Source organism: Megascapheus bottae, chromosome X (genome assembly GCF_031878675.1).
Source record: "Megascapheus bottae isolate mThoBot1 chromosome X, mThoBot2.hap1, whole genome shotgun sequence".
Taxonomy (NCBI): Eukaryota; Metazoa; Chordata; class Mammalia; order Rodentia; family Geomyidae; genus Megascapheus; species Megascapheus bottae.
The window spans coordinates 21,079,428-21,106,082 of NC_143547.1; the positions used below are offsets into that span (position 1 = coordinate 21,079,428).

The 26,655-nt window shown below is 39.5% G+C and overlaps 2 protein-coding genes across 2 annotated transcripts in view; both read right to left on the bottom strand.

Annotated features, from left to right (window-relative positions):
- Positions 1-749: 749 nt before the first annotated feature.
- Positions 750-26,655, bottom strand: part of LOC150040574 (X-linked retinitis pigmentosa GTPase regulator-like) — a 60,616-nt gene continuing 34,710 nt past the window's right edge. The window contains exons 14-18 of the mRNA XM_090326666.1: positions 23,491-23,697; positions 12,357-12,536; positions 9,674-9,731; positions 8,986-9,077; positions 750-1,129 (exon numbers count right to left, since the gene is read on the bottom strand). Of these exons, the coding sequence (XP_090182792.1) occupies positions 923-1,129; positions 8,986-9,077; positions 9,674-9,731; positions 12,357-12,536; positions 23,491-23,697 (744 nt within the window). The 3' untranslated portion in view covers positions 750-922. The remainder of the gene's footprint in view (positions 1,130-8,985; positions 9,078-9,673; positions 9,732-12,356; positions 12,537-23,490; positions 23,698-26,655) is intronic.
- On the bottom strand, positions 21,410-23,482 carry LOC150040575 (uncharacterized). Its single transcript, XM_090326672.1, has one exon. It carries the CDS (start codon positions 23,446-23,448, stop codon positions 21,640-21,642), a length of 1,809 nt encoding a protein of 602 aa, XP_090182798.1. The 5' UTR covers positions 23,449-23,482; the 3' UTR covers positions 21,410-21,639.

The following is a 26,655-nucleotide window of genomic DNA, read 5'->3' on the forward strand; positions in this document are numbered from 1 at the left end:
CTTCCAGCTTTTTCTATGTATGTGGTACCGAAGAATTGAGCATGGGTCTTCATGCATGTTAGGCAAGCACTCTATAACTAAACCAAATTCCTGGCCCCAGAAAGCAGCTTCTAAACAGAAGACTTAGCAGTTTTACTCCCTCCTGTTCCTGTGGAATAGTGCATGTGGGACTAAGCCAAACTTGATTGTCACTGTCAACTCTAGGGACAGTTGAAATAAACAGGTGAAATAAAACAAATGGCAGGAACACCACTCCACATCACACCATGTAATCTGAAATTATTATAATCACCTCCCAAAAGGAAGAAATGGGAAGCAAAGAATCATTGACAATCAGTTTCTCCATAAAAATATATTGCTTACAAAGCTGCATTTATATAGTATTTATTTAGGGTTAAGGCATTTTGTTTCCTGAGATATTTTAAAATTAATTTTTGCCCCCATTTGATCAGTAGGTAACATCCATATGTCTCCAAATTTCATTCATATTCATTCATTTTAACAGCAGAACCAATTAGATAGATTTATTAAATAATTTCATAAAACAATTTTGCCTCAGGTTTTAAAAATTGCAAATACATTTAAATCTGTTACAGTGCCATGAGGTGGTGAACATTACCTTATGAAACAATAAAGAAGTGAAATTGTTTAGCAAAAACCATGAAATATCTTAGTTCAAATTTTCACATATAAAAATACATTGTTTTTTGCAACACTGAACAGTTAAGGCCACAACACTTCAAGAAGAGGTTGAGATGTTGAGATCTATTTTGAAATTGCTTGTTAAAACATTTGCATACATAACTAGCCAAACTGGTCATATTGTTCAAATCAAACCTAGAAATTGTCTTCCAGAAGTCATAATGTTTTTCAAGTATAAACTAGGAATGTGCTTGATGACCACGAAAACATAGACATATTTTTATAATATCATACAGGATTTTGACTTTCCCTCAGTCGTATTTGCTGGTGCAGTATCCTGAAAGTTTTGTTCCATGTGGCTCTGGATGGTATCTTTGTTATCGCTTTGTAAAGTTACTTCATCTCCTGCTGGTTTTATAGTTTCAGGTGACTCATTATTCTGAGTAAATTTCTGACTTGTCAGGGACATCCATTTAAGGAAGAACATCTAGAAAAAAAACATACACAAAGAAAAAAATTCCATGTCAGTAGATGAAACATTCACTTGGTATACATGGTATGACTTTTAACAGGCCCAATCATAACGTCATCTCATCTTTATGGAAAGCCACATGTCAGCTGGTTTATTCTTAGCACACATCAGTCTATTTTCTTTTACCAAAAGGCAGTCACGACTCTACCCTAAATCAAGACCTTTCAGGATCCAAATGTCAACATCGTCAATATCTTGGTAATCTTGCCATTTTTTCTCAAAGAATAAATTTTACTTTGTTGTGTCATAAGAGAAAAAAAGATGAAAACTAGGCTGTTAACAATAACTGACTTTTAAATGTAACCAGAATGTTTCACTAGAGGAACACTTGTCATACCCAGTATGTCATCTATAAAGAAAATTCCTACTGTGATATTCTGGAGGAAGACATACCTCCCTATTCCTGTGGATCACAACTCCTAGAAAAGTATTAGTGTTGCCAAATGATGGCTGTGTGAGTCCTGTGGGTCTGTGCAGGCAATGAGATATAGGGGCCTATTGCTCAGGGGAGGTCAATGCTGAAGATGTGCAAAATCCAACATGAACTTGACGAGATGAAAGATCTCAGGGATTCCTGGAAGGTAGAAAACAAGAGTACAGGAAGAGCTACTGAGGAACAACAAAGTAGAAGGGGGTGTAGCACTGAGGACAGAAGGAGAACATTAGGAAAAGGCATCTCTGGTGTCAGGAAAGGAAGGAAAAAGGAAGGGGCCAAAAGAGCCATGTGCAGAAGATATCAGGTAAAATAATAATGGAAGTTTCATCCTACTTAAGCTCTTTGAAGATTTGCCCAGTAAGAAAACATGTTTCTATGACATACAAACCCTTAGCCTAATTGTGATTAAGTTCTAAATACTAAGTCCCAGTGACTGTAAATAGAGATTCCCTCCTTGAACACTTGTATGTTAAACTTGTCATTTAAAATATGATGTAAAAATCAACGTTACTAAATTCTTAAAAAAAAAAAGAAAACAGGAAAGAAAAACTAGGTTAGGAGTTGGTTCTTTCAGAAATCAAGGTAGTGCTAATAATAAAAGTTCATTTATAATCTTAAAATGGAATTGGAGTGAAAAGTTATAGAGTCTAGAAAAAGTGTGGATTAAAATGGAAGTGCTTGAAGTAGAAAAAAAATCTATAGAACAAGAATTTCTGAGTAATATAAAAATATAATTTTATACATGTATAGATAATCTTATAAGAAATTAAGGGAAGCTGGGTGCCAGTGGCTCATGCCTATACTCCTAGCTACTTAGGAGGCTAAATTCTGAGGATTGCAGTTCCAAGAAAGCCTGGGCAGGAAAGACTATGAGCCTCTTATTTCTAATAAACTACTCAGAAAAAATTGGAAGTGGTGCTGTGGCTCAAGTAATAGAGCTTCTAGCCCTGAGCACTGAGAGGCTCAGCACCTAGTCCCTCAGTACAAGCCACAGGACCAGCAAAAAAAATAGTGCCGGGAGTTTGGCCTAGTGGTAGAGTGCTTGCCTAGCATGCACAAAGGCTTGGGTTCGATTCCTCCGTACCACATACATAGAAAACAGCTGGAAGTGGGGCTGTGGCTCAAGTGGTAGAGCTCTAGTCTTGAGAAAAATCCAAGGACAGTGCTCAGGCCCTGAGGTCAAGCCCTATTACTGGCAAAAAATAATAATACTCTTATGTACCAATACCTGTGGCCCCCAAAATGAAGAAGGTGCAAGAAGCCTCAGAGGTGAATACTAAAATGACGTTGGTCTCATAACCTAAAGATGCTTGGATTTTTTTTTGTCAATCCTGGGGCTTGAACTCTGGGCCTGGCTGCTGTCCCTGAGCTATTCAGCTCAAGGTTAGTGCTCTCCCACTTGAGCTATAGCACCACCTTCAAGATGCTTGGATTTTTACCACATGTGGGGAAAAGAATTCAGAGCCCTACATAAGATTAGAATCCTGGGCTGGGAGTTTGGCCTAGTGGTAGAGTGCTTGCCTAGCATGCACGAAGACCCAGGTTTGATTCCTAGGTATCACATATATAGAAAAAGCTGGAGGTAGTGATTTAGCTCAAGTTGTAGGGCTCTAGCCTTGAGAAAGCCCAAGGACAGTGACCAGGCCCAGAGTCCAAGCCCCATGACCAGCAAAAAAAAAAAAATGACGGGCCGGGAGTTTGGCCTAGTGGTAGAGTGCTTGCCTAGCATGCATGAAGACCCAGGTTCGATTCCTTGGTACCACATACTTAGAAAAAGCCAGAAGTGGTGCTGAGGCTCAAGTGGTAGAGTTCTAGCCTTGAGAAAAATCCAAGGACAGTCCTCAGGCCCTGAGCTCAAGCCCAGACTGGCAAAAAAAAAATGAGAATCCTAAAAGTATTATGTTCTTAATACAAGTCCACATACAAATACTAGGGAAACTCTATGTTTAGTCTTTTGAGGAACCGCCATACTGCTTTCCATAGTAGCTGAACAAGTTTGCACTCCCAGCTCCCCCACGACCAGGCAATTCCACTACTTGGCATTTACCCAACCTTCCAAAAACAAGGACATACTGAAGCCACTAGCACAACCATGTTCACTGCAGCACCATTTACCATAGCAAAGATATGGAACCAACCCAGATGCCCCTCAGTAGATGATTGGATCAAAAAGATATGGTATTTATACACAATAGAATTCTATCCTGCTGTCAGAAAGAATGACATCACCCCATTTTTAAGAAAATGGAAAGGCAGAAAAATCATATTAAGTGAAGTAAGCCAGACCCAAAGGAACAAAGGCTTAATATTTTCCCTCATTTGTAATAATTAGTACAAAATTTGGACTCTCCTAGCAGAGGATTATAATAACGCAAAACCTAGATACATAAGGCCATATATGATGTGGCTAAATGAAAGGATCTCCAGGTTATGGAAACAAGAGCTTTACACTGTGTGATTGTTGTTCTTAATGTACTATGTTATTTCTTGCCATTTGGTTAATTTCATATTGTTATAGTATCTGACTTTGTTACCTGGCATATTGTAGATAAGTTTATTTATTTGAAATAGGAAAGGGAAGGGGGGAAGACAAGATGAGGGGAGGGGTTGGGAGGAGGGAAATGGGGACAAAAACATGAGAAGAGGTATAAATGTGTGAGAAGTAATGCACCTTCTATTTGGCAAATATAACTGTAACCCCTCTATTAATTACAATATTTTTAAAAAGACAAATACTTGGGAGATAACAAAAGAAATGACTCTCTTAGCTTGGCTTTTTTGTGCGCCCATGTGTGTGCACCTATGTGTGTGTGTGTGTGTGTGTCTGTCTGTCTGTCTGTGTCACTGGAGTATGAACTTAGGGCTTTACAATTGTTAGGCAGGTTCTTTACAACTTAAGTCATGTTCCAAAGCCTTTACAACAATTTTAGTTGTTTTTTTAGATAGCTTTATATTTTTTGCTTGGGTCAAACTAAGACTGCAGTCCTTCTACCTTCTCTTCTCAAGTAGCTGTGAATACTGATGTGAGGTACTCTGCCCAAACTGCTGAAATGAGGTCTCATTGTTTTTGAACAGACTGGCCTCAAATTGAGATCCTCCCCTTCTCTGTTTTTCAGATAGCTCATATTATATGTTTGAGCCATGACGCCCGTTGGCTTCCCTTCTTTTTTTTTGTGGCTCATGGGGCTTGAACTGGGCCTGGGCATTGGCTCTGAGCTCTTCAGCTCAAGGCTATCATCCTACCCTTGAGCCAAGCCCCACATCCCATTTCCTAGAGATTAATTGGAGATAAGAGTCGAAAAGACTTTTGTGCCCAGGCTGGCTTTGAACCTTGATCCACAGATCTCAGCCTCCTGAATAGCTAGGATTACAAGCATGAACCACTGTGCCCAGTTTTGGCTTCCCTTTTATGAGGAAGAAAAGAATGTTTTGCTGAGGTGAGTTTGAAGTCCATATTATCAGTGTGATGGTTAACCCAAAATGCTTCTTGCCATTTCATACCTAACAGAGAACAATAAATAGTCTCTATGGATGAACTCACTTTAATCTAGGCCTTACAGGATGGCCACCAAAAAAAGTCCTATCTGGACATAAACTTGGAGTCCAAATTGCAAAAATACATCTGTAAACAAGTTACCATTAAAATGTCCACCAATGCAATATATAAATACTGACTCCTGGGCTGGGAGTTTGGCCTAGTGGAAGAGTACTTGCCTAGGATGCATGAAGACCCAGGTTCAATTCCTCGGTACCACATACATAGAAAAAAAAACCTGGAAGTGGTGCTGTGGGCTCAAGTGATAGAGCTCTTCCAGCCTTGAGAAAGTTCAAGGTCAGTGCTCAGGCCCTGGGTTCCAGCCCAGAACTGGTAAGAAAAAAAAATTGACTCCTAAGGATAGCTGACTCTTAAGGATAGCTAATCAAGAAATACAGAATAGAAGCCAGGCAGTGGATCAGGCCTGTAATCCTAGCTACTCAGGAAGCTGAGATCTGAGGATCAAGATTCAAACTCAGCCTGGGCACAACAGGACCTGAACCTCTTATCTCCAATTAACCTCTTAAACTCTAGAAAATGGGAAGTGAGGCTTGGCTCAAAGGTAGGGCAGTCACCTTGAGCTGAGAGCTTAGGGTCACTGCCCAGGCCCAGGAGTAGGGTGGTAGCCTTAAGCTGAACAGCTCAGGGAAAGTTCCCTAGAGTTCAAGCCCCATGACCCACAAAAATGATTAAAGAAATAAATACCAGGGGGCTGGGAGTTTGGCCTAGTGGTTAAAGTGCTTGCCTAGCATGCATGAAGACCCAGGTTTGATTCCTCGGTACCACATACATAGAAAAAGGCCAGAAGTGGTGCTGAGGCTCAAGTGGTACAGCTCTAGCCTTGAGAAAGTCCAAGGACAGTGCTCAAGCCCTGAGCTCAAGCCCAGGACTGCAAAAAAAAAAAGAAAGAAATACCAGACTAGAAGTCCGGGAGAGTATCGTAGTGATAGGGTTCTTGCCTAGTATGCACGAAGCCCTGGCTTTGATTCCTCAGTACTACATACACAGAAAAAGCTGGAAGTGGTGGTGTGGCTCAAGTGGTAGAGCACTAGCCTTGAAAAAGCCAAAGGACAGTGTCCAGGCCCTGAGTTCAAGCCCTAGGACTGGAAAAGAAAGGGAGAGAGAGACAGAGAGAGAATGAGAGGGGGAAGGGGGAGAGAGGAGGGAGGAAGAGGGAGGGAGGGAAAATAATTTAAAAAACATAAACTGAGATATTATTTTTCAAAGAACATATTTAATTGGAAAAGACCCCAAATAAAACTTAAAATATGAAAAAATAATGCCAGACACTAGTGGCTCACATCTGTGAATTCTATCTTCTTGGAAAGCTGAAATAGAAAGGACTGCAGTTTGGGGCTAGTCCAGACAAAACAACTCAAGACACCTCTTTTTACCAATATCTGGATGCAGTGGCATGTACCTGCCATCATAGCTTCATGGGAAGCATAGACAGATCATTGTTGAGTCACTTACCTGGACAAGAAAGGGGATCCTATCTAAAAATAACCAAAAAGGGCAATATAGGGCTGAAGGCTTGGCTCAGTGATAAAAATACCTGGCTAGTAAGCGTGAAGATGGCACCATTACGGACAAAAATATAAAAATATAAATCAATGATGGCTGGAAGTATAGCCTAGTAGTAGAGTGCTTGCCTAGCATGCACGAAAACCGGGGTTCGCTTCCTCAATATCACATACATAGAAAAAAGCCGGAAGTGGTGCTGAGGCTCAAGTGGTAGAGCTCTAGCCTTGAGAAAGTCCAAGGACAGTGCTCAGGCCCTGAGCTCAAGCCCAGGACTGGCAAAAAAAAAAGATATATAATCAATGAATTTATAACTTAATAAGTAGGTGAAAGAGCAGAATAATTTCAACAAAAGAGAAACTCTAAAGTCAATAAAAGCCTTGTTATTATCCAAACTATCACAGAAATAGAAAACATGTAATCAATAATAAAAGATATGGAGACCAGATATTGAAACAAAAGCCATATAACGAATGATTGTTGTCCTTAATGTACTGTTATCTCTCATCTCCTTTGCTGTCCCTTGGGTATCTCATTTTGTTATCTGATATATTGAATTTATTTGTATTTGGTTATTTGAAATTGGATAGGGAAGGGGGGAAAACCAAGATGGGTGGGGGGTGGGGGGGAGGGTAATGGGTATCAAGACATGTGAAAGGGTATCAATGTATGTGAATTAATGCACCTTCTATCTGGCAAATATCATGTAACCCTTTTATTAATTACAATAAAAATATAAAAAAGAAAAGTTTTATGTCAGAGGTTAAATCGTAGAAGTTAATATTCAAATATATAATGAAAATCTATTTTTAAAAATATAGTGAATAGGGGCCAGGAGCATGGCATAGTGGTAGCATGCTCACTTAGCATGCAGGAAGCCCTGGGTTCAATTCCCCAGAACCACATACACAGAAAAAGCCAGAAGTGGCACTGTGGCTCAAGTGGCAGAGTGCTAGCCTTGAGGAAAAAGTGACCAAGGACAGTGCCCAGGATCTAAGTTCAAGCCACAGGTTTGGCCAAAAAAGATAGATAGATAGATAGATAGATAGATAGATAGATAGATAGATAGATAGATAGATAGACAGACAGACAGACAGACAGATAGACAGAGCTGGAGGTGTGGTTCAAATGGCAGAGTGCCTACCTAGGAAGCATTTAAGGACCAAAAATATATGATTAAAACAAATTATCAAATTCAAGGGTCATAATAATTTCCAAGGAAGTTAAAATGAAAAACATTAAGGGCTAGGCATCCCAAACATAACAAAGCAGACCATGTATGAAAGCAGTGAGAGAAGCATAACAATTTATTTCCAAAGTTATTGACAATTACAGCCTGGAGTTTGGCCCAGTAGGACAGTGCTTGCCTAGCATGCAGTAAGACCTGGGCTTGATTCCTTGGTACCATCTACACAGATAAAAGCTGGAAGTGGTGCTGTGGCTCAAGTGGTAGAACACTAGCCTTGAGCTGAAGAGCTGAGGGATAGCACCCAAGCCCAGAGTTTAAGCCTCACTACTAAAAAAAATTACTGACAATAATACTAAAGCAATATTTATTTGCAGTACTGGAAAACAAATCTGGTATGCTAGACAAGGACTCTGAAGCAATTAATACTATTTTATTTTTCAATTTTTCCAATTTGTAAAAATTACTAAGTAGATATAGTTTCAATTCAATATGTTAGTTAACAATGGAACGATATTACCCTAAAACAATACCTTAATAACAATAGCAGCAATTACTAACAAAAACTGCCAACTATACAACCATTCAAGAACTCTGAGAAAATAAAGATTTAAAAACTCAAAGTGTGAACTGCCAAGACACAAGACAAAAATTTCTTAAGGGCTAGGTGCTGGTGGCTCATGCCTATAATCTTAGGTACTCAGGAGGCTTATCTGAGGATCTCAGTTCAAAGCCAGCCCAGGGAAGGAACATTCATGAGACTCTTATCTCTAATTCACCACCAGAAAACTGGAAGTTGTGCTGTGGTTCAAAATGATAGAGTGCTAGCCTTAAGCTGAAGAGCTCAGGGACAGCTCCCAGGCCAATAGTTCAAAAGCCCTACAACCAAAAAGTTTCCTAAGGAAGAAAAAGGATCCCAGAAAACTATCTCAGATGTAAAGTAATGGTGAAAAAAGCAAGGTATATTGTTTGTCAAATTAAAAAAAATCAAAATTAAAATAAATGTGAAGGAAGGGGCAATAAGGACAGAAAACAATTCTAAGATCCTGGTATTATTTGGGGGAAAGATAGGAACATCAATTTGCCTTAGATTTTAAAGAAGAATGTGAAAATGGAGAAATAATTCCACTTACCTTTTTGGACTTTTTCACTTCTTGAGTTGGTGCTGCATCACTAATTTCTGGGGTCTCTGGAGAAGTGCTCGAGGCACACTCATGCATGTTTCCTACGATTGAATACATTTAAATATATCATTCTTCTGGGCACCAGTGCCTCACATCTGTTATCCTAGCTACTCAGGACAATGAGATCTGAGGACCACGGTTTTAGACTATCCTAAATTCCTGAAAACTGACATGTGAACACCATGAATAATGTATCTGTATGTGAAGCATCTGTGATAATTATAAGTAAAAACAGATATGCCTGGGTAATATATCTCATAACTTGTTAATGAGGGTCATATAACAATAAAAGTAATAAAAATGTGTGTATGCTTACGATGACCTAATCACATATATACATACATACATATATCTGTATACTGTGCCTCTAACTTTTATTTCTTAATACATTGTTCTTGGGGCAGGGAGTTTGGACTAGTGGTAGAGTACTTGCCTAGCATGCACAAAGACCTGGGTACCACAAACAGAAAAAAGCCGGAAGTGGTGCTGTGGCTCAAGTGGTAGAGCTCTAGCCTTGAGAAAGCCTAAGCTCAGGCCCTCAGTTCAAGGCCTAGGACTGGCAAAAAAAAATTGTTCTTAAAAGTTATTTTGTATCTAACATCTAAAAATAGGCTTTTGAAGTTAAATGTGTTCATACCTTTTGGATTTTTGTTGTATTCATGAACAGCTAGATCCTCTGCACTGATCTTTCCATCCTATAAACAATAAAGACATAATGTTACAAAAGAGTATTTGTGGGGGTGTGGGGGGGGAGGGAAATGGGTACCAAGACATGTGAAAGGGTATCAATGTATGTGAATTAATGCACCTTCTATCTGGCAAATATCATGTAACCCTTTTACTAATTACAATAAAAAAAAGAGTATTTGTCCTTAGTTTTGGTTTTTAAGCAGAGCTAAAAGCCTGTCTCTAGCTAATAAAACAAATGTATAATTACTTCTTTTTTTTTACTGCTACTGGGTTGAACTCAGGGATGGAGCGTGTTCTCTCTCTCTCTCTGTCGCCCTGTCTCTGTCTCTGTCTCTGTCTCTCTCTCTCTGTCGCCCTGTCTCTGTCTCTGTCTCTCTCTCTGCCTATCCTGGGTCTTGAACTCAAGGCCTAGGCACTGTCCCTGAGCTTCTTTTGCTCAAGGCTTGTGCCCTTTTACTTGTGCCCCAGCACCACTTCCAGCTTTTTCTATGTATGTGATAATACCAAGGAATCGATCCCAGGGCTGCTTGCATGCTAGGTGAGCACTCTACCAGTAAATCACATTTCCAGCCCCAGGGACAGAGCTCTTATTTGGCTTATTTTTAATTTCACATTTGGCTCTCTACTAATTGAGTCACACATCTATTTCCATATGATGTTTACTTCATCTTGCTAGGCTGTTGTGAATTGAGGGACTTTATGTATCAATTACTAATGCTCTAGTGTAAACTTATATGATTAAAAACTTGTATCACTCAAGAATTTTCCTCAAAGATGATTCAGAGATATTAAATTGGTACATAATTAATCTCAACATTCTACCATTTGGAATGAGCACTCAATAACTTCTGTATAAAAACTTTAGAAACCATCCTGACAAACTATAAATGTTTCATATAAAGAATCATTTTTGCCAAGCACAATGGCTCACACCTGTAATCCTAGCTATTCAGGAGGCTGAGATCTGAGGATTGAGGTTTAAAGCCAGCCGGGGCACTAAAATCTGTGAGACTCATATCCAACTAAGCACTAGAAAATGGGAAGTGGTGCTGTGGCTCAAGGGGTGGGGTGGTAGCCTTGAGCTGAAGAGCTCAGAGACAACACCCACACCCAGAGTTCAAGCCCAACAACCGACAAAAAAAAGATAATTTTTCCCTTTCTGAAAGAAAATAGTGGTCAGAATGTTTTGTTTTGTTTTGTTTTCCATTGGCGCGGGGGGGGGGGGAGAGAACCAAGGATGAAAATTATCTCTACAAAACAGTAACTTTACTGGGTGCTGATGGCTTATGCCTGTAATCCTAGCTACTCAGGAGGCTAAGATCTGAGGATCGCAGTTCAAAGCCAGCCTGGGCACAAAAGACCTGAGAGTCTTTTTTCCAATTAACCACCAGAAAAGCGGAAGTGCCACTGTGGCTCAAGTGGTAGAGCCCCAGCCTTGAGCTGAAGAGCTCAGGGACAGTGCCCAGGCTCAGAGTTCAAACCATAAACAATTTGTTAAAAAGAACAATAACATTTTACAAAGTAAAAATACATGCACATTACTGAGTGACTAGAGGCTTATGGCTATAAGCCTAGCTATTTAGGAGGTGGCAATCTGAGGATCGCATTTCAAAGATTTCCCAGTCAGGAGAGTCTTTTACATTCCTATGTCCAATACACTGCCAAAATAAAAGCTTAAGTGGAGTTAATGCTCAAGTGCTAGAGTGCTAGGCTTGAGCAAGGGAAGCTAAGGACAGGCCCTGAGTTCAACTAGGACCAGCTCAATAAAACAAAGCAAAAACAACAAAAAAAAACCCACAAAAACACACACACATAAAATATATGTATTTTAAGTACCAATTCAAATAAAAGAATATATAAATCTATTTCAGTAGTTGTCTATGTCAGAGAAAAGGGAAATGGGAACAGGGCTAGAAGAAAATGAATTAGAGTAAAAGGGAAGAATCTAGCGCAGAGCAGGGATGAGTGTTTATAAGTATCAACTAACAGTATATGAGAGTTCCAGAACAAAAATGAAATGCTGTTCCATTTGGGTTTCAGAATTCGGCATCTTTGAACTTAGTACCAAATAGTCAGTAAACAAATGATTTCAAGCTGACCCGTTTTCTCCTAGCAAGACTGCCAATAATGGAGGTTATGCTTTTAACATCCCTAGTTTGACTTTAAGGATGAACAGTGCTTTCTTAATGATACCTCCTCTTATTCTTCTTTACATATTTCTGTCTATATTTTACTGTGAGGAATTAATCACAACATCAAATATGGCTGGGACCAATTTTCATTTGCCCATATGCATTTGAATGTATGGATGTACCCATACCATTTTTCTACTAGCACTGGGGCTCCTAACTGCATTTTCAGTATGTCAAACACCTGTACTCAATTTTCTTGTTCATTTCCTAGATGTGGAAGACCCAAGCCAACTGACTTCTGTGCATGTGGAGAACAGAACAGCACCAAAGCAGTGTGGCAAGCATGTTAGAGACAAGGTCTGATTAATTCTGAAAGTAGTCAAAGCCTTTTTGGGCATATAAGTAAAGTTATTCATAGACATATTTCTGCTCCCATAGGAAAATGGAACTTGTAGGAACTAGGAACCCATATGCTTTCTCTCAGAATCAAGATCACACCTCTTCAATGATTTCAGCTGGAATGTCTTTGACACTTCCTGACACTTTGGTTTCACCATGGTCACCTGAAGCAACATTTTTATCATCTTCCACAGTTTTCTGCTCTTCTGTAATTTTGGCATTAACTTGGCTGTCACTATCTTCTGCTTTTGTGTCTGTAATTTCGGAAACACTCAGATCCTATGAAAAAGTTGATCAAAGAGCAAAATAAGATTTAAAAAGAGATTTAATACTGATATCAAATAATTTATATATCTCAAAGAACATATAAGATATTAAATCACATTTAGCAGTTGAATAGATAAAGCATTGCATCATCCAGGCTGAATATCAAGGAATTTATGCCTGCTGCTCTATTTCAATGTCTGGGTTCCTCAAATACTTTTAGTACCTACAGCAAGTTTAAAATAGTAAAATTCAAATGCAGGTATTTTTTGACTATCTCTACAAGATGCATTTAAACTTGAGAGAAGTGAAAACATTTTCTGTTTGTTATGGCATTATAATATAAACTATGTATTATGGGTTTTTTTGGGGGGGTCAGTTGTGGGGCCTTAACTCTGGGCCTGTTTCCTGTCCCTGAACTTTTCAGCTCAAGGCTAGTGTTCTACCATTTGAGCCATAGTGCCACTTTCAGTTTTCTGGTGGTTAATTGGAGATAAGGGTCTCATGGACTTTAGTGTCAGGACTGGCTTTGAACTACAATCCTTAGATTTCAGCCCGAGTAACTAGGATTATAGGTGTGAGTCACCAGCATCTGCACTGTGTATATTTTTTTTGCCAGTCCTGGGCTTGAGCTCAGGGCCTGAGCACTGTCCTTGGATTTTCTCAAGGCTAGAGCTCTACCACTTGAGCCTCAGCACCACTTCTGGCTTTTTCTAAGCATCTGCACTGTGTATATTTTTTAAAACACAGAAATTCAGAATCCCTTCAGAGGTATTTTCCCCTGATATTTACAAAAGAGATCAATAGGGTGTCTAATACTTTAAATCCTTTGCTCTTGTCTATTAAGAAAAGAAAGAAATGCAACTAGAGACAGAACCTGATTTATGTGGCTTCTAGCCACCTAATCCAAATTAGAAAACATTATGCATTTGACAGATGAATAATCAATTATGTAATATTAGTAATTACAGGGAAAAAGCATTATTTTTAGCCTTTATCCTCTACCAAGACTTTTTTGAAATTATGTATGGTTAATACTGAAGTGGCTATAATTTACCAAAAACTAAAAACTTTTCTTTCTGCAAGATTTTCCCTCAAAGTAATGTATTATGACTATGCAGACACACACTATGGCTATCTAACATTGCCAGGACTTATGGATGGTAAGTATATATGGTAAGTAGTAGACTAGCTAGAAAGCACAGTGATGCTAAGAGTAAGAATTTCAGACTACGTTCCTCTTTCACATGGGCAATGAACTGTATTCCCAGGATAGTCCTCACCCACAGAGTTTGGCTAGTCTGGCACTGAGTCAATTCCAGTCAGGTTTGCTAGCTTAGACATTAGTGTACTCATAGAAACCCTCAGCTTAATTTTAATTATGTTCTAAAATCTATGTGCCAGTGATTGTATAGAGATTCCCTTCTTGAATACTTGTTTGTTAAACATGACATTTGAAATATGATGTAAAATCAATGTTAATAATTCTTTAATAAAAAACTATAATATTATAAAATTTTTAGGAATTTTATCTTACTTTAGACATAGACAAATCACATATATTGCAAAGTACAATTTTAATCATTAACCAAGAAAATCTATACTTTAGGAATTGCTGGAACAACATCATTTTCTAATTTTGACAAAGCTATTAGAAAATGGCATTTTTCACTAAAAATCAAGACAATTAAGCATTTGGGATTTGTTAAGCACATTTGAAATTATTCTATATACATTTGAACAACTGCTTTAAATCACAGAAAACACTTACCTTCAAACTGAAACAATTTAGGAGAAATTGGTAAAATACTGTCATTTTATAAAGAGAAGGGTAAAGTTTAAGTACATTTTTGGCACTACTATTTAATATAGAAAGAGGTAATTTGGAATGGTCAAGTTTGGTATGTTAGGAACAAGGAGGTGAATAAGCCTTGTTTCAGGGGTCACACTTTTTCCTTTTCTTGTAAGTCCCAGGGCTTGAACTTAGGGCCTGGGCACTGTCCTTGGGCTTTCTAAAGGCTAGTACTCTACCATTGATCCACAGCAAAACTTCCAGCCTTTCTCTGTGTATGTCATACAAAGGAATCCAACCCAGAGCTTCATACATGCTAGGCAGGCGCTCTACAGCTAGGCCACACTCCCAGACCACTTTTAATATTTACTATAGAGACTACTAAGAAAGCCAATGTTTCAGCCAGGCGTGGTGGCTCATGCCTGTAATCCTAGCTACTCAGAAGCTGAGATCTGAGGATAGCTGTTCAAATCCAGCCCAGGCACTGAAGTCCATTAGACTCTTATCTCCAATTATCCACCAGAAAAGTGGAGTGGTGCTGAGGCTCAAGGGGAAGGAAGATAGCCTTGAGCTGAAGAGCTCAGGGACAAAGCCCAGGCCAAGGGGTAGCCTTGAGCTGAAGAGTTTAGGTACAGCGCCCAGGCCCAGAGTTCAAGCCCCGTGATCGACAATTAAAAAAAAAGAATAAGAATACAATCCTGCGGGGGGGGGGGGGAGGAGGTCAGGAGTTTGGCCTAGTGGCAGAGTGCTTGCCTAGCATGCACGAAGCTCTGGGTTTTATTCCTCGGTACCACATACAGAAAAAAAAGCTGGAAATGGAGCTGTGGCTTAAGTGGTAGAGTGCTAGCATTGAGAAAGCTCAAGGACAGTGCACAGGCCCTGAGTTAAAACCCCAAGACTAGCAAAAAAAAAAAAACAATCACAGGGCTGGTGTGGTATAATTGAGTAGTACAGAGCTTGCGTTGCATGCATTACACTCTGAGTTATTCTTAGTAATATAAAAATAAATTAGATGGAATGCTTTAGAATTAGAGGTTTCTATTAGAATGTAGCATGTTGTTACCCTGGGGCAGAGGATGGGAAGTGGGGATGGGAAGAAGGATGTCTATGGAGCTTTTAACTCAGCTTTTTTAGCCAGTCCTAGGGCTTGAACTTCAGGCCAGGGTACTGTCTCTGAGCTACTGTTGCTCAAGGCTAGTACTCTACCACTTCAGATGAGCCACAGCACCACTTCTGTTTTTGTCTGCTTATGTGGTATCAAACCCAGGGCTTCATGCATGCTAGGCAAGCACTCTGCCACTAAGACATATTCCCAGCCCATAACTAAGCATTTTCTTTACTTAGATGCTGATCAGTTTTGAATGTAGTTTTGCTTCATAAAAGGTATGTTTAGGGACTGGGAGTTTAGCCTGGTGGTAGAGTGCTTCCCTAGCATACACTAAGACCTGGGTTTGATCCCTCGGTACCACATACAGAGAAAAAGCCAGAAGTGGTGGTGTGGCTCAAGTGGTAGAGCTCTAGCCTTTGGAAAGCCCAAGGACAGTGATCAGGCCCTGAGTTCAATCCCCCAGGACAGGCAAAAACATTTATGTTGAGGGCTGGGAATGTGGCTTAATGGTCGAGTGCATGTCTAGAGTACATGAAGCCCTGAGTTCAATTCCTCAGTCCACATAAACAGCAAAAGCCAGAAATGGCTTTTGGTTAGCCTTGAGACAAAGAAGCCTAGGCCTTAAGTTCAATCCCGAGGACAGACAAAAAAAATAATGCATTGTGCTACGCAATTTGAGATATGCATTCTTCTCTGTAGTACAATATTTGTATTCGTGTGTGTGTGTGTGTGTGTGTGTGTGTGTGTGTGTGTGTGTGTGTGTGTGGTTCTAGGGCTTAAACTCAGGGCTTGAGCATTCTCCCTGAGCTTTTGTGCTCACGGTTAGCACTCTACCACTTGAGCCACAGTTCAACTTCCAGCTTTATGGTAATTGACTGAAGATGAGAGTCTCATGGAGTTTCCTGTCCTACCTGGCTTTGAACTTGGATCCTCAGAGCTCAACCTCCTAAGCAGCTAGGATTATAGCTGTGTGCCACCAGAGACTGGCTTTTAGTATAGTTTTTTAAAGTGAAAAACCCCACATCTTGAAGCACAACATTTCACCCTACAATTCTGGATTCATGATATTCTTCATTGTTATGCAGTGTAACAGAATGTTTTCCTAACACATTAATACACCATAAAACCTTTATATCGAAGTTCTATCAGGCCAGAAAATGCATATATTAAGATTCAATTTCAAGTTTGGGGGTTCTTTTTGGTCAGTTGTGGGGCTTGAATTCAGAGACTGGGTGCTGTTCCTGAGCTCTTTTGCTCAAGGCTATCACTCTACCACTTTGATCCACACCTTCTCTTTCAGCTTTTTAGGTAGTTAGAGATAAGAATCTCTGGGCTTGCTTTGAAAAGTGATCCTCAGATGTCAGCCTCCTGAGTAGTAGGATTACAGGCATGAGCCACAAACACCTGGCTAAGGATTTGTATTTTTTTTTGCCAGCCTGGGGCTTAGAACTCAGGGCCTGGGCACCGTCCTTGGACTTTCTCAAGGCTAGTGCTCTACCACTCAAGCCTTGCTCCTGGGCCCTAAGGAATTCTTTTGGATTGGAAAAGGTAACATGTAAGTTCATTTTTTAAATTATATGAGAAATCTGAGGATCATGATTTGAAGCAAGCTTGAGCAGCACAGGCTGTGAGACTCTTATGTCATATCATGAGAAAACCAGGAGTGGCAGTATGGCTCCAAGTGGTACAGTTCTAGCATTTACCAAAATAGCTCAGAGACAGTGCCTAGACTGAATTCAAGTCCCATAACTGACAAAAAAGAGAAAGGAGCTGGGCATGGTGGCTCATGCTTGTAATCCCAGCTATTCAGGAGGCTGAGGTCTGAGGATTGAAGTTCAAAGCCAGCCCAGGCACTAAAGTCTGTGAGACTCTTATCTCCAATTAATCCCCAGAAATGTGGAAGTGGCACTGTTGCTCAAGGGGTAGTGTGGTAATCTTGAGCTGAAAAGCTCAAGGGATAACACCCAGGCCCAGAGTTCAAAAAAAGAGTGGGGAGGAACCATGACCAACAAAAAAGGGGGGGATGAGAGAGGGGGGGGGACCTTGATATTCCCAGGTACTCGCTGCTTACAGGTCATGACAAAATAGTTAAGGAGGGTACCAGGAGGTGGACTGTTAAGTTATCTTGAGATCTACTTGACCTAGGGAAGTTTTGTTATATAACTATTTGCTGAATAAAGGCCAGGAGTTTGGCCTAGTGGTAGGGTGCTTGCCTAGCATACATGAAGGTCTGGTTCGATTCTTCAGTACCACATACATAGAAAAATGCCAGAAATGGTGCTGTGGCTCAAGTGGTAGAGTTCTGGCCTTGAGAAAGCCACAAGGACAGTGCAAAGGCCCTGAGTTCAAGGCCCAGGACTAGCAAAAAATGAATAAATAATATGTACTAAACACTAAACTATGTGTCAAGTACTGGAAAACAATGCCACATATTTTTACGTGGAAAGGAAGAAGGGAATACAGCTCTTTCCTTGATGGTTGCATTTGGTCTAATGTGTATGTTTAGCAAGTGAATTAAAAAAGGCACTTCAGTTGCACTCACCTTGAGTGCTGCTGTACAGCAGCGGTAGATGTTCTGTGGAACTTTGCAGCTTACCTTAAGGTCTTTTTTCTGACAGACTATTCATTAAGGAGCTGTAACTCAATACCTTCTACATATACAGCTCATACTTCCCTCAGTAATGATCAGTGATAAAACACAGAAAAATCCTAAGCAATCAGCAGATGGGGACAATAAAGGCGGATCTAATTATTATAATCTGTCTCCAAATCAAGAGGGACAAAGTGCTCATTTTTAACTTCCTTTTCCTTCTCTAAAATATGTACAGAACTGATTTACAGCCAGGCGCCAGTGGCTCACACTTGTAATCTTAGCTACTCAGGAGGCTGAGATCTGAAGACTGCAAACCCAGGCATGAAAGTCTATGTCCATAAAATCACCAGAAAACCTGAAATAGAGCTTTGGCTCCAATTCTTAGTGGGCTAGCCTTGAGCAAAAAAAGCTCAGGGACAGTTTCTGGGCCCTAATTTTAAGCCCCATGACCAAGAAAACAATGTTTGGGCAAATATACTTTATCATAGTATTAATTCTACATTATGGAAAGTTAACTTGGTTATGGAATGTAATGCCTTTACCAGAGATGCTTGTAGCTAAGTACAATTTGCAATTGCAACTAGGAAATACTGCACTTCATTTGATTCCATTTTTCTCCTCATATTCTTTTTTACTCATTGAGAATCAAATGAGCAAAGAATTCAACTACACAAAATTCACAGGACGAAGGGCCAGGGGTGTGCCCTAGTGGTAGAGTGCTTGCCTAGCATGCAGGAAACCCTGGGTTCAATTCCTCGGTACCACATACACAGAAAAGGCCAGAAGTGGTGCTGTGGTTCAACTGGTAGACCACTAGCTTTGAGAAAGCCCAAGGACAGTGCCCAAGCCCTGAGTTCAAGCAAAAAGATAATTCATAGATATTTACATCAAAATCTTCCCTGTTCCTCATGTCTAAGGTATAAAAGCGACTGAGCATCTGTTAGAAAGGGAGCCAGTGGTTCATGCCCATAACTACACAGGAGGCTGAGATATGAGAATCACAATTTGAAGCCAGACCAGGCAAGAAAGTCCATGATGATACTGTATTCTCCAATTAATCACCAAAAGCCAGCAGAGAAGCTATGAGTCAACGGTAACCTTGAGATGAAAAAGCTTTGGGACAGTACCCAGGACTGAGTTCAAGCTGCAGGACTGGAGTGTGAACGTCCTGTGCTCACACACGTGCATGCACGCGCACACGCACACACACACACACACACACACACACACACACACAAACTACTTTCATAATATACATTGGAAATTGTAAGAGAAGACTGAACTTATTTTAGTAGACTGTAGTCTCTTTAAAGTTCAACATCTAATATTAGGCATATTTTTCTTTTCCCAAACAATACTATTTACATTTGATCTTTATTTTACTTAAAACACTCTGGAATGCAAAGACAAAATGAGAATTACAGAATAGTCAATGAAGACAAAAATCAAGGACAGAAAACATTAGGAATGAAGATTCAGACAGTACAGTTAAAATTCAGGAAGTAAAGGAGATTAAAAATACAAAGTTATAAAAGATAAGAGGCATTAAAACTATAATGTTGCAAGAGTGAAAGATATTTTATAAAAAAACTAGGCTTATTTTCTAGTATAATTTTTCTTAAACATTCCTATTCAAATAACAAAATGAGAGAACAACAAATTCAGAATGAAAAGAATTCAAGAGTTAGAAGGGATTATCATCATATCATTCACTTAATTTTACAAATGAAGAAACTGAGTTCCAAAAAGTAACTCTGCCAGGTCTATAAACAAAAGTTTCAAACACTCCCAGATCATGTTAATCTCCATTTAATTACATATAATGATCTGCTTAGACAGTAATTGAAGGATCACATTATTAAGATGTAAACCTTAAATACAGCTGTCACTGTATATTTTTATAAAAAGGACACATAAGCTAAAAAGAAAAAAAACTATTTCTTTAAAATGTAAGTTATTAGTTTTAGTTTTAGATCTGTATTTACTTTTATAAAATTACTTTATATAGTGGGTAAACTATAGTCAAAGACTGAAAAATATACGTTAATATATTGATTTTTTTTCCAGAGCTGAGGACCGAACTCAGGGCCTTGCACTTGCCAGGGAAGGGCTCTTAATATATTTATTGATTTTTTAAAAAAATACAAGGGCTAGGAATGTGGCCTCATGGTAGAGTGCTTGCCTAGCATATATGAAGTACTGGGTTTGATTGCTCAGTACCACAAACACAGAAAAAGCCAGAAATGGCACTGTGGCTCAAATGCTAGAGTGCTAGCTTTGAGCACAAACAGCTCAGGGACTGTGCCCTGCCCCTGAGTTCAAGCCCTAGGACTGGCAAAAAAATCAAGCTGGGCACTGTTAGATTATACCTACAGTATTGGCTACTCAGGAGGACTGCAGTTTGAAGCTAGCCAGGAAAGAGAAGTCCATGAGACTTGACTCTTCAATTAACCAACAAAAAGCTGAAAGTGGAGCTGTGGCTCATTTGAGAGTACCAGCTTTGAGCAAAAGTGCTCAGATTCAGTGCTGTGCCCAGGCCCTGAGTCCAAGTCCCAGGACTGGCGGGGGAGGCGGGAAATCAAGCCAGGCATGTGGGTCAAGGTTAGAATCCTATCTACATGAGAGGCTATGATTGAGAGGATTGCAGTTCCATGCCAACTGGGTAGAAAAATTAATGACACTCATCTCAGCAGAAGCTGGGTATGGTGGCATCCACTCGTCACCCCAACCACAAGAGGAAGTCTTAGACTGCAGTCCAGGAACACACCAAGAAGAAAATAAGACCCTATCTCAAAAATAGCCAGTTTAAAACAGGGCTGGAAGTTTGGTTCCGCGGAACCATAAATCTGAGGGCCTGAGAGCAAATCCTAATATTGATAAAAGAAAAATCTGAAGTTTTGTAGGTTCTTAAGGATCTGAATTATTTTATTTGCCAATTCTGAAGCATGAAGTCAGGGCCTGGGTGCTGTCCCTAAGCTTCTTTTGCTCAAAGCTAGCCACTTGAGCAACAGTACCACTTCTGGCTTTTTCTGTTTACGTGATACTGAAAAATCAAACCCAGGAATTCATGTATGCACTCTACCACTAAGCCACATTCCAAGCCTGCACCTTTTTTTTTTCTTTTGTGACAATGTCGTATTAACTATGTGCTCAAACTCAATTCTCCAACTTCAACATCCACAGTGCTGGGCTTATAGGTGAACATGACCACAGGTGGCTTGACATATACTAGTTTTAAATGAGTGGCTCTGTGTAAACAAAGTATTCATAGTATATGTCTAGTTCCTAAATTTACCTTTAATAATAAGTATTATTTACAATGCAATATATGTTAATCGTATATTCATACATTTACAATGTACATATTTATATTTTATATAGTTATGTTAATTATATTAATATAGCCTCTTAATATTTTGCAGTTATGGATTTATAAGTTGGTAGTTTAAAAGGTATCACATTTTATCAGTGCCTTCTGCTGTCTTTGACTCCACACAAACGACATCAATTTTTTTCTACCACATGTAAAATATCCTCATACAAAATTAACTTAAAATGAGTGCATATTGTTCATACAGCATTCAAGTAATATGGCTTGCAATAATCTGATGAAATTTAAAGTCTGTTATTTCAATTTCAAATAATGTGGCAATACATTATTCCAGAATTTTTTCGAACCTGGAGGCCCATTTTCTAAAAGTTGTTTTGATTGCACTGGCATTTTGGACCTCTGCTCTTTCCGTTTTCCCTCTTGGTTAGTAACTGACTTTTCTTGGTATGTTCTATGTTTGCCATACTTCACAGATCTTTTCAGTTTGCTCATTTTTTTTGACTCTTCTTCATCACTCTGCCTTTCCTGCTTTTCATTCTGTATTTTACAAATCTCCTGGAATTTCCCTTCTTCTTCCTCATTGTCTATCTCTTCTTTCTCCTCTTCATTCCTCCTATTTTCTTCCCCTTCCCCACTTTCCTCTCCTTCCTCTTCTTCCTCATCTCCTTCTTCTTCCTCTCCTTCCTCTTCTTCTCCTTCCTCTTCTTCTCCTTCCTCTTCTTCTCCTTCCTCTTCTTCTCCTTCCTCTTCCTCTCCTTCCTCTTCTTCTTCCTCCCCTTCCTCTTCTTCTTCCTCCCCTTCCTCTTCTTCTCCTTCCTCTTCCTCTCCTTCCTCTTCTTCTTCCTCCCCTTCCTCTTCTTCTTCCTCCCCTTCCTCTTCTTCGTCTTCCTTTTCCTCCTCTCCTTCTCCCTCTTCTTCCTCCTCTTCCCCTTTTCCTTCCTCCTTTTCATCTCTTTCATCCTTCCTCTCTCCTTCCTCTTCTTCTTCCTCTTCTGCACCTTCTTCTCCTTCCTCTTCTCCCTCTCTTTGCTCCTCCCCTTCCTCGTCTTCCTCCTCTCCCAACTCTCCTTGCTCTTCTTCCATTTCTTCCTCTCCTTGCTCATCCCATTCTCCCTCTTCTAGCTCTTGCTTTCTTTCCTCCTGGTTGCCTTCTTCCCTTTCCTTTTTCTCTCCTTCTTCCTCATCACTTTTCTCCCATTCCTCCTCTTCTAGGCTCTTCTGTTCTTTACTCAAGCACTGTATTTCTTGTCCTCCTTTCTCTTCCTCCTCCTCTTCTTCATCCTCTTCCTCTTCCTCCTCTTCTTCCTCATCCTCCTCCCTTTGCCACTGTTCCACACTGGAAATACCCTTCTCACAGATTTGGTCCCCTGTACCTTCAGGCCCAACTACTATCTTTCCCACTGGCTCTCCCTTGCCTTCACTCACCTCTGCACTGACTGTAAGGTCATCTGATAAGGTTTGTGCTTTCTTCTCCTTTTGGCCTCCTGGCACCTCACATTTTTTCTTATATGTGTCTATTACTTGCTCCTCTATTTCACTTTCTTCTGAATCATCTGCTTCTTCCTGCTCCTCTGGTATCTTTGACAAATGCTCACGAATAAAATCATATTTTCCCATGAATCTGGACTTTCTGGAATCATTACCCTTTCCTTGTTTAAGAAATGTTCTGCTGAACCACAAGCTGTGCTCAGTTTCCACATCATCATCGTCTTTCTCTTCACTACTAAAGTGTACTGACTTGGATTGCAAGAATATGTTATTAGTTTTGCCTTGCTGACACTGGTTTTTATACTCCATGTAACTTTTTGGCTCTTCTATGAAATATGTTTCGCTGTCAATGATCATTTGTCCGATCCTATTTTCCTTAACATAACCTTTACATTCTTCATACACAGAATTCGCATCTTTATCTGATATGTCATCAAAAAATGTATCATATTGTGAAAATTTCACTTTCTTTTCCCTTTTGTTTAGATCTTTCACACTTGCCATTTTCTTCAGCCCAGTGCTCTTCTTAAAAAGTATTTCTTCATCAAATTCTTTTTCTATTTCCTTAGCATCAAGGTGATCAATACCATTGTTATTTTTGTGTCTAAACATCATTTTTTGTAAACCCTTTCCATTGATGTCAGCCCGAAGCCTCACCTGGTGTGTGCCATTACTTCCTTCTTCCTCATCTGAAAATGCTTCCAAGGTTTCAGCTCCTTGCACCACGTAGACACCTGATGCCATACATTGTTTATATGCTTTACCTTCTTTTATTTTAGACATCTCTTCAATTTCATATTCATTACTATCATCATTTTCAGCACAGGTTGTATGCTGGCTCAGTTTCTCAACCATGTCTTGGCTCTGTAAAAAATTTAAGTAATCATTATATATATATTGTCAACTATTAGTTGACAAAAATAACAAATTATTGCTAACATTTTGCCTGTCTATAAGTCTAACTAGGAGAATAAAAATGTCCAGCTTATAAGACATTTTAGCTTTTTTTTCTGGTCATGGGGCTTGAGCTCTGGGCCCGAGTGCTGTCCATGAGCTCTTCAGCTCAAGGCTAATACCCTACCCCTTGAGCCACAGTGTTACTTCCGTGTTTTCTAGTGGCTAACTGGAGGAAAAAAGTCTCACAGACATTAGTGCCAGGGCTGGCTTTGAATCGAGATCATCAGTTCTCAGTCCCTGAGTAGCTAGGATTACGCCTGAGTCACCACATCGGCAAGTTTGTTTTCTTTAGGGATAATTTATGCCATGCGATATATAGGTCTACCAAATGTTTAATTTTTATAACAAGTACTGTGTTTGTGGGACTTTCAATTCTTATTACCTGTCTTAGTTTTGTCATTAATCATATTTATCCTCCTCATTTTTGGCTCAATCTCAACAGATATGACTCACTCTTTGATCTTGTAGGATGCTGTAAACATTTTTATACTACTATGGCATATGGTATAGCTCAAGTTTTGCTATCATCGCTATTGCTATTAACTATCAAATTTTGATGTCTTTTGAGCTCATGAAAATTACAAAATTAAAGGAAATAAATAAAAATGTAAAAATGAGAAATATTGAAAAATGAATAGGTTCTTTCTTTTTTTTTTTTGTAGGCCATGGGACTTGAACTCTGGGCCTGGGCACTGTCCCTGGCTCTTCAGTTCAAGGCTATTGCCATACCCCTTGGCCTGGGCATTGTCTCTAAGCTATTCAGCTCAAGGCTACCACCTTACCCTTGTACCACAGAGAGCCACTTCTGGTTTTCTGGTTTTAACTGGAGAAAAGAGTCTTTCTATAAGAAAAATAACTGAGAGGGTTGGGAGTTTGGCCTAGTGGTAGAGTGCTTACCTAGTATGCATGAATACCTTGGTTCAATTCCTTGAAACCACATACATAGAAAAAGCCACAAATGGTGCTGTGGTTCAAATGGAAGAGCACTTGAGGAAAGCCCAAGGACAGTGCTCAGACCCTGAGTTCAAGCCTGAGGACTGGCAAAAAGAAAAAAAAGGGCCTGGCTTTTACCTGGGCGTAGAGACTCACGCCTATAATCCTAGCTACTCAGGAGACTAAGATCTAAGGATCTCAGTTTAAAGCCAGCCCAGACACTAAAGAATATGAGACTCTTATGTTCAATTAATCACTAGAAAACTGGAAGTGGGTCTGTGGCTCAAGGGGTAGGGAGGTAGCCTTGAGCTGAAAAGCTCAGGGACAGAGCCAAGGCCCAGAGTTCAAGCCCCATGACTAATAAAAAAAAACTGAAATGAAAAATGGTTCATGAAATCCTTTTATCTATACAGTAAGTAGTAATGAATATATTTTTCTAAAAAAACCTTTATATGAATTTTCAAGTTTTGGACACTCTTTTACCTATTACATGATTTAAACTAATTTGAAAAATCATAAAAGGAGAAAATACTCAAGATGTAAAATGTATATTAAAGTGATTAAATTTGAATAATATATTAGCAATATAAAAATAATTCCCTAATGAACAAAATAGCAAAATGTCAAATTGTTGACCAATTCTATAAGCTAATGGATCCAAATGCCTGATAAATTTTGGTCTCAGGATGGCAAATTAAAATAAGTCTTAAAAGCTTAGCTATATTATGCCAGGAGGGTTCACTTTTTTTAACCCAAGTAATTATTAAAATAGGAATGGGTTACAAATTAAGCTAATATATTGCTTATTCAGCCCATCCTTTATTTTTACTCACTAGAATATACTTTTTTGGGGGTGTTTTTTTTTGGGGGGTGCCAGTCCTGGGCTTGAGCTCAGGGCCTAAGCACTGTCCTTGGACTTTCTCAAGGCTAGAACTCTACCACTTGAGCCTCAGCACCACTTCCAGCTTTTTTCTATGTATGTGGTACTGAGGAATCGAACCCCGGATCTTCGTGCATGCTAGGCAAGCACTCTACCACTAGGTCAAACTCCCGGCCCCCCTCACTAGAATATACTTGGTAGAGACTCAACATAAAAACAACATGAGAAGTATGAAGTATCTTTCAGCTTAAAAGGAAAGATTTCCCTTTTTCATTTGTTCTAGGTCTATTCTTTAAGAAGTAGAATTTGGCTGAGTGTGGTGGCTCACACCTCTAATCTTAGCTACTCAGGAGGCTAAGATCTGAGGAATGTCGTTCAAAGCCAGCCCAGGAACTAAACTCCTTGAAACTCATCTCCAATTAACCATCAGAAAACTGGAAGTGGGGCAGTGGCTCAGGGGGTGGGCGCTGAAGAGCTCAGAGACAAAGCCCAGGCCCAGAGTTCAACCACAGTTCAAGTCCCACAACCGACTTGTTAGTCCTTTCCAGAGCCCTAAGAAACACAAGTCTAACCATCAGAACTAATTTCCAAATGGATGTATATTTCTTTCCCTGGCATAAAGCTTCTCAAAAGAGCCAAGCCCAGAGTCTAACACAAGAGGATGGAAAGACACAGAAAAGATGGCTGCTTGAAGTACAGATACTAAAGTGGTTAATATTTGTTGTGCTTACAGAAGTGGATGAAGAGAAAAGCTCTTCTACAGCCTGAAATGCTGTTATTCAATATGTGTTTCATTCGTTCTAAATGTTTATAATTTAGCAAGATTGACTTGCACTTCAATTGGATTGGTTTTAAGGATTTTTTTCATGTGCCAAAAGCATTAGAATTAGAAATTAAATATTTTATATAGCCTTCTTTCCTTAATTTATATTTTTCTGTTTTATCTTCCTAAACCACAAACTCATCCCTTTTTTTCCTTCTGGCCATTAAAGCCAAGAAAAAAAAAAGAAGATTTTCAGAACAGGCTTTTACTTCTCTGTATCTGCGGAAAC

Excerpts from the sequence above, each read along its gene's own strand:
- LOC150040575 (XM_090326672.1), bottom strand. The coding sequence starts at position 23,448 with ATGATGTTTAGACACAAAAATAACAATGGTATTGATCACCTTGATGCT.